This window comes from Anomaloglossus baeobatrachus, chromosome 7, assembly GCF_048569485.1.
Source record: "Anomaloglossus baeobatrachus isolate aAnoBae1 chromosome 7, aAnoBae1.hap1, whole genome shotgun sequence".
Lineage (NCBI taxonomy): Eukaryota > Metazoa > Chordata > Amphibia > Anura > Aromobatidae > Anomaloglossus > Anomaloglossus baeobatrachus.
This window is the reverse complement of record NC_134359.1, coordinates 19,917,014-19,925,634: the sequence shown is the minus strand read 5'-3', so window position 1 is coordinate 19,925,634 and position 8,621 is coordinate 19,917,014. Positions and strand designations below refer to the sequence as shown.

Genomic DNA, 8,621 nt, shown 5'->3' with positions numbered 1-8,621 from the left:
ATAGGTGCGGTGCATACAGGATATGGGTGGACACACTGTATATAGGTGCGGTGCATACAGGATATGGGTGGACACATTGTATATAGGTGCGGTGTATACAGGATATGGGTGGACACACTGTATATAGGTGCAGTGTATACAGGATATGGGGGGACACACTGTATATAGGTGCGGTGTATGCAGGATATGGGGGGACACACTGTATATAGGTGCGGTGTATACAGGATATGGGTGGACACATTGTATATAGGTGCGGTGTATACAGGATATGGGTGGACACACTGTATATAGGTGCGGTGCATACAGGATATGGGTGGACACATTGTATATAGGTGCGGTGTATACAGGATATGGGTGGACACACTGTATATAGGTGCGGTGTATACAGGATATGGGTGGACACACTGTATATAGGTGCGGTGTATACAGGATATGGGTGGACACATTGTATATAGGTGCGGTGTATACAGGATATGGGTGGACACACTGTATATAGGTGCGGTGCATACAGGATATGGGTGGACACATTGTATATAGGTGCGGTGCATACAGGATATGGGTGGACACACTGTATATAGGTGCGGTGCATACAGGATATGGGTGGACACACTGTATATAGGTGCGGTGCATACAGGATATGGGTGGACACACTGTATATAGGTGCAGTGTATACAGGATACGGGTGGACACACTGTATAGCAGGTCACAAGCTGCAATAGCAAATCATCATGGATGGGTGCCCCAATATGTTTCACTTAAAAGGGAACCTGTCGATGGATTGGATTCATGGCTCACAGAAACACGTGTCCCTTGGAGTTGAGAGAGATTATGCGTTTCCATGGGATTTAAAGGCCCTTCTTCACACCAGTCAAGCTAATCTACCCCAAAAAATTAAGCATTCTTCTCTTTTTAAGGATACGATAGCAGCCTGGAGGGCAGTGAGGAAGCATTACAAGTTGTCATAAAATTTCTAAATATCTATCTCTATGGAATAATCCAGGGTTCAGCCAGGGAATTAGCAATAAGCTATTTGAAGAATGGAGGCAGAAAGGTATACAGAGGGTCTCCCATCTTTTTCATCCTTCTGAGCCAAGATGGTTGGGGAGGGAAGAATTGGTAGGTAAATATGGGTTGAATCCTAACCAAATAATCCAGTATGATCAGGTGAAGCATAAGGTTATGGCTCAATTGCAAGACATATCGTCGGAGGTGTCACTAAATACATTTGACAGCCTGGTCAAGTTGGCACAAACGTCCTCGTCAATTTCATCTTTATATGGGGCAATGCGAGACCAGTTGACTGGCTATCAGCCAGAGAGTTTCTTTAAGCCATGGGAAAAGCAACTAGGGGACCCCGACATTGGAACAAAGATCAGGGAGGGGTGGAGGGCCCTACGAAAGGTAATACTGAATGAACAGTGGCGGGAGACTCAGTATAAAGTGATGCATCGGGCGCTTTATGCATTCAATTTGCCCAGAAAGCTTGAGAATCCTGAGAGCATTACTCGTTGTCCGAAATGCAATTTAGAAGCAACGGATCTCTACCATGGATTGTGGCTGTGTCCCCACCTTGAGCCACTGTGGGCCTAAGTATCGAAGTGTGTGGCTAAACTCTGGGACATCAAACTCCTTCTCTCCCCTACTCTGGTTCTGTTCCATGCGTGGGAGGGGGTGAGCGTCGAGGGGAGGAGGAGTAGACATCCCCCTTTACTATTACATGTAATCATACTTGCAACAAAGAGGATGATACTGAAATATTGGTTGGAGTCAAAAGTACCCTCGTTCGAAGAAGTAATAATCCATATAAAACGGCTGATGGAGTCAGAGGGCCTTGATGCTGGAAGGAAGTCGGGACGATTGGGCACTCACTTCAAAAAGTGGAGGGAGTTTATTATAACCTACTTCAATTCGGAGGAAATAGAACGCTTAATGTCACCATTTAAGGAGACGGCGTGGTATCACTCTGAGAAGTTAGGTGGTACACTCGGAGGATTGGAGGTGGGAGTTGAAGGTGACCAGGTGGGAGTGGGTTTGAGTAGTGGGGGGTTCGGGGGGAAAGGGGGGGGGGGGGGGGGGGGGGAGTAGGAGAGTTTCACAGGATGGTTGCAAATTCATTTATAGAGTTAGGGTTTCCGTGAGGTATTAAAGATTCTGAGTCTTACTGTGAACATTGATTAGATGTTGTACTGAATTGTAAATGTAAATGGAGCGATATACAATTTTCTTGTCATTTTGCTGATAATTTTGTTGATATTATTATTATTTGTTCTATGTAATGACTTGTTTGCTTTTGAAAATAAATAAAAATTATAATTTAAAAAAAAAAAAAAAAAGGGAACCTGCCACCAAATTTGGTAACTAAGCTGCGGCCACCACCAATGAGCCCTTATATACAGTATGTATATAAGAACCCAGGCCGCTTTGTATAACGTTAAAAAAAAACCACTTATTATACTCCCCTAGTGGACGGTCCGATCCGATGGGTGTCGCTGCTCTCCAGTCCGGCGCTTCTTGTCCCCCTTTCCAGCCCCCAGTGTGGATGATGCGTCCTACGTCATCCACTCAGTCTGTGACTGCGTTCCTGCGCAGGCGCACGCTGAACGGTCCTGCTGAGGGCAGAGCAAAGTACTGTAATGCGCAGGAACGAGGAAAGGTTAAAGTCCGCCTGCGCATGCGCACTACAATACTTTGATCAGCCCTGAGCCAGGAAGATCCAAAATGTGCCAGTGCAAGACCACAATGCCGGCCTGTGTGGATGGACATAAAACGCGTCATGCACATGGGCCACAGAAGGAGGATGGTGATCGCTGCAGAGAGAAAGCGCCGACCTACAGAGCAGCGACATCCATCAGACCGGACTGACCCTTAGGTGAGTATAATAAAAGTGTTTTTTACGTTCTACACAGCAGCCTGGGCTCTTATATAGAGTATTCTAGAGTGCTATATAAGAGCTCAGTGGTGATGGCCATAGCTTATAGTCCCCAAATCTGGTGACAGGTTCCCTTTAAACGCTGCTGTCAGTGATTGAAAGCAGTGTTTTAATAGTTAAACAGCAGCGATTGGAGCCAGATCCAATGGAAGGAGAGACTGGATATACAGATCTGGATGGAGCAGACTCAACTCCTAACCTCCCTCCATACTCCCCAAACACAGAGGTAATGACTCAGATGCAGCCAGAATTATTACTAGTATTTAAAAAAAGGGGATCATCATTTTAGAGTAGTGGAGGGCATAAAGGTTAGATACATCTTACCCCTCTGATTTGGTGGCGGTTTCATCGGAGAGTGAGCTGACTACAGTAATGGCCAAGCGCGGCACCCTTCCCGCTGCGGCATTAATGGCCACCTATCATACAAGGAAAACTGTTCAAAACAAAACAAAACCACGCAAGCACTGCAGTCTTGTGGTGGCTCAGTGGTTAGCACTGCAGTCTTGTGGTGGCTCAGAGGTTAGCACTGCAGTCTTGTGGCGGCTCAGTGGTTAGCACTGCAGTCTTGTGGCGGCTCAGTGGTTAGCACTGCAGTCTTGTGGCGGCTCAGTGGTTAGCACTGCAGTCTTGCAGCACTGGGGTCCTGGGTTCAAATCCCACAAAGCACACCATCTGCAAGGAGTTTGTATGTTCTCCCCGTGTTTGCGTGGGTTTCCTCCGGGTTCTTTGGTTTCCTCCCACACTCCAAAGACATACTCATAGGGAACCTAGATTGTGAGCCCCAATGGGGACAGTGTTACCAATGTATGTAAAGCGCTGCGGAATTAATAGCGCTATATAAATGAATAAAATTACTATTATTATTATTATTATTATTATTTGTTTACACAGTATGGCGCCCCCTGGTGTTCAGTGTATATAGCCATGTGCCCGTCCTGGTGGACACACGTGCTCAGTCACTCCGCACAGATCGCGGCATTGTGATCCTCTACAGCGGGGATCACTCGGGCCGGTCGCATACATAACTGGCACCTTCCTTGTGTAAGATCCGCCCCAATATTAAACTCTCGGTGCCGGCTTTTGCTTTCCATTCTTTTATAGGGTTGACTCCTGCTCTGGAATAATCATGACGGCACAAAGACGTGTGATGTTACAGATAATCTATTTTAATTAGAATTTTACAATGGTACAAAAAAAAATGCAATATACATTTCTATACAAAACATTCCAGACGAGTTTAGTGGTGCACAATGGACCTATGTAAACCCACCGATCCTGTCCTATGCAATATATTCCACGAGCCAACGTATATAAACCTCTGCAACCGGATAGTGTATCGCTCTGAGCATCTAACAAAGAAAATGCAGTCACTTTGTAAATGAGCTGGATTTTAAATATTGTACCATTTTGTGTATACAGCCCCTATGCAGAACACAATGTCTATATGGTTACAGGCTACAAGAACACAGCGCGTTACTCCACTGTATCAAGCCTGGTGACAAAAGTGATCTGCAGGAGGAGAGTATACACAGGATTTGTTTGGCATTTGAACCCATGGAGATACATAGCTCTGCATAGGAGCTGTATCCAAAAAAACAAAACCAAACAAATAAATAAATTGTACAATATTTTTGCAAAGTTGCTTCATTTTTATTGTTAGCAATAAAAGAAAAAAAAAAAATAATTGGTTGCAAAAGTCTACACACCCATTCAAGTCTTATGATATACATGATGGTGATAGAAATCTTCTCCAGTGTAGAGACCCATTATATTCACGGACGATGTTGGATACAGAGGAATGGATGGAGGACGCAGCCGATTGTTCATTGTCTGCCATCCAGGCGCACGGCTGCCCTCTCCCCCTCCGAGATTACGGCAATCCACAAACTATCTGATCATTCAGTGCAAATCCATGATGTAATATATACAGCAGTATTTACAGACAGTGGAGGGAATGCGAGGCCGGACGCACAGACACGAGGACTATGGACAAAATCAAGACCTCCCAAGACGGCGATAGAAAGGGTCAAGAGGAAAGGCTACACCTAAAAGGGAATAAAAAGAAGAGTTTATAAGCAGTAATCACACGCACAATAGCAAGAACGCTTCTCCTTTAAATACAAAATAAAGAATACCTCGCCTGTAAGGAAGGTGAAGAGCGGACACTAGGATGCTACAACGCTCAGTACTGGAAACAAGCAAATCGGACACTCGGACGGGCTCAACTCGAGTACAGAGTATAATGGAAGTCAAAGGCAGACTATTCCGGGAAAATGCCGGAGTTTCCCATTGATTTCCAATATACTTGGTACTCGAGTCGCACCCATCCAACTGCTCGTTTCGATCACTGAACATGTTCCACGCTGCTCTACTCGCTCTCTCCAAGACTCCTAGATATAGAAAAGTGGACATTTTTATGTCCATCTCATTCATGGTGCCTGTGCTTAGTTGATAACGTATTATTACCAAAATATTCCTTTAAATAAAAATAAATAAATAAAAAAGAAGGGAATTTTGTTTACTTACCGTAAATTCCTTTTCTTCTAGCTCCAATTGGGAGACCCAGACAATTGGGTGTATAGCTATTGCCTCCGGAGGCCACACAAAGTATTACACTTAAAAGTGTAAGGCCCCTCCCCTTCTGGCTATACACCCCCAGTGGGATCACTGGCTCACCAGTTTTAGTGCCAAAGCAAGAAGGAGGAAAGCCAATAACTGGTTTAAAGACCAATTCAATCCGAGGAAACATCGGAGAACTGAACCATACCACATGAACAACATGTGTACCCGAAAAAACAGAAAAACCCCGAGAAAACAGGGCGGGTGCTGGGTCTCCCAATTGGAGCTAGAAGAAAAGGAATTTACGGTAAGTAAACAAAATTCCCTTCTTTTTCGCTCCGAATTGGGAGACCCAGACAATTGGGACGTCCAAAAGCAGTCCCTGGGTGGGTAAAAGAATACCTCGTGATAGGGCCGTCAAAGAGCCCTTTCCTACAGGTGGGCAATCGCCGCCTGAAGGACTTATCTACCTAGGCTGGCGTCTGCCGAAGCGTAGGTATGCACCTGAAAATGCTTGGTAAAAGTATGGAGACTCAATCAGGTAGGTGCCTGACACACCTGCTGAGCCGTAGCCTGGTGCCGTAATGCCTAGGATGCACCCACGGCTCTGGTAGAATGGGCCTTCAGCCTTGAGAGAACCAGAAGCCCAGTAGAACTGTAGATTTCAAGGATTGGTTCCTCGATCCCCTGAGCCAGGGTGGATTCAGAAGCTTGCGACTGTTTACGCTGACCAGCGACAAGGACAAAGAGTGCATCCGGGTGGCGCAGGAGCGCCATGCGGGAAGTAGAACCTGAGTGCTCTCACCAGAACCAACAGAAGCAAATCCTTCTGAAATTGATGGACTGGACGAGGACACAAAGAAGGTGAGGTGATATCCTGATTGATATGAAAGTGGGATACCACCTTAGGGAGAAATTCCGGAATCGGACGCAGAACTACCCTGTCCTGGTGAAGGACCAGGAAGGGAGATTTGTATGAGAGCGTTGCTAGCTCGGAAACTCTCCTAAGAGACGAGACCGTTACTAGAAGGCCACTTCCCGAGAAAAGCGGGAAGGGAGACCTCTTTCAAAGGCTCGAAAGGCGGCATCTGGAGAGCAATTAGAACCTTGTTCAGATCCCAGGGCTCTAACGGCCGCCTGTACGGAGTGCTGAGAAGACAAACTCCCCGTAGGAACGTGCGTACCTGAGGAAGTCGTTTCTGAAAAAATACAGATAGCGCTGAGACTTGTCCCTAAAGGGAACTGAGCGACAACCCTTTTTCCAACCTAGATTGCAGGAAGGAAGGAAACATAGGCGATGCAACCGGCCAGGGAGAAACACCCTGCGCCGAGCACCGAGATAAGAATATCTTCCACGTCCTGTGGTCAATCTTGGCGGACGTTGATATGCTAGCCTGTCTCATGGTGGCAACCACGTCCTGAGGTAATCCTGACGACACTAGGTTCCAGGACTCAAAGCCACACCATCAGGTTGAGGGCCGAAGAATTCAAATGGAAGAATGGCCCTTGAGACAGCCAGTCTGATTGGTCTGGTAGTGCCCCCGGTTAGCCTACCGTGAGGCACCACAGAACCGGGAACCACAACATCCTCGGCCAATCTGTAGCGACGAGGATGGCGCGGCCGCAGTCGGTCCTGATCTAACGCAGCACTCTGGGCAACAATGCGAGAGGTGGCACATAAGGTAGCTGGAACTGCGACCAATGCTGAACTAAGGCGTCTGCCGCCAGAGCTCGATGATTGTGAAACCGTGCCATGAAGCTGGCACATTGTTGTTGTGCCGTGACGCCATTAGATCGACGTCCGGCCTCTGTCAACGGCGCCAGATCTCCTGAAACCCGTCCGGGTGAAGAGACCATACCCTTTCGGCCACACCCCGGCGACTTAGGAAGTCAGCTTCCTAGTTTTCCACGCCTGGGATGTGAACTGTGGATATGGTGGATGCCGTGTCTTCCACCCACATCAGAACCTGCCGGACTTCCTGGAAGGCTTGCCGGTTGCGCGTTCTTCCTTGGTGGTTGATGTATGCCACCGCTGTGGAGTTGTCCGACTGAAGTCGGATTTGCTTGCTTTCCAGCTGCTGTTGGAAGGTTTGTAGGGCAAGATACACTGCTCTGTGTTCAAGAACATTGATCTGAAGGGTGGACTCTTGCTGAGTCCCCGTACCCTGAGCGCTGTGGTGGAGAAAAACTGCTCCCCACCCTGATAGACTCGCGTCTGTCGTAACTATCGCCCAGGATGGGGATAGGAAGGACCTTCTTTTTGACCATGAGGTGGGAAGAAGCCACCACCGTAGAGATTCCTTGGCCGCCTGAGAAAGAAGACGACTCTGTTGAGGGAGGTCGACTCCCCGTCCCATTGGCGGAGAATGTCACATTGTAGTGGACGCAGATGAAACTGCGCGAGAAGAACTGCCTCCATTGCTACCATCTTACGTAGGAAGTGCATGAGGCGTCTTAATGTGTGCGACTGGTTCTTAAAGAAGAGATTGCAGCCCGTAGTGAATGCTGTTTGTCTAGCGGAAGCTTCACTATCGCTGAGAGAGTATGAAACTCCATGCCTAGATATGTTAGCGATAGGGTCGGAGTCGGATCTGACTTTAAAAAGTTGATGATCCACCCAAAACTCTAGAGAGTCTCCAGCGCAACGTTCGGGCAGTGTTGGCATGTTTCCTAAGAGAGTGCCTTGACAAGTAGATCGTCTAAATATGGGATCACAGAGTGACCCTGAGAGTGCAGGACTGTGACTACTGCTGCCCTGACCTTGGCGAAGACCAGTGGGACTGTCGCTAGCCGGAAGGTAGAGCTACGAACAGGTGTTCGTCTCCTATAACGAAGCGTAGAAACGCTAGTGCTCTGGATCAATCGGCACGTGTGGATAAGCATCCTTGATGCCTAATGATGCTAGGAAATCTCTTTGGGACATTGAGGCGATGACATGGCGGAGGGATTCCATCCGGAACCGCCTGGTGTCCACGAGCTTGCTGAGCAGTTTTAGATCCAGAACGGGACGGAACGGCCCGTTCTTATAGGCACCGCAAATAATTTGGGGTAAAAAACGTGACCTTGTTCCTGAAGAGGAACGGGGGTCATCACTCTTTCTGCCTATAGAGTGCACCCTGTTTGCAGAAGAGCA

At 47.4% G+C, this 8,621-nt stretch overlaps 1 protein-coding gene across 1 annotated transcript in view; it reads right to left on the bottom strand.

The window, feature by feature from the left end:
• Positions 1-4,072: 4,072 nt before the first annotated feature.
• The window catches only part of ATG9A (autophagy related 9A), a 45,421-nt gene continuing 40,872 nt past the window's right edge, over positions 4,073-8,621 (bottom strand). Inside the window, exon 17 of the mRNA XM_075317117.1 lies at positions 4,073-4,974. Within this exon, the coding sequence (XP_075173232.1) occupies positions 4,969-4,974 (6 nt within the window). The 3' untranslated portion in view covers positions 4,073-4,968. The remainder of the gene's footprint in view (positions 4,975-8,621) is intronic.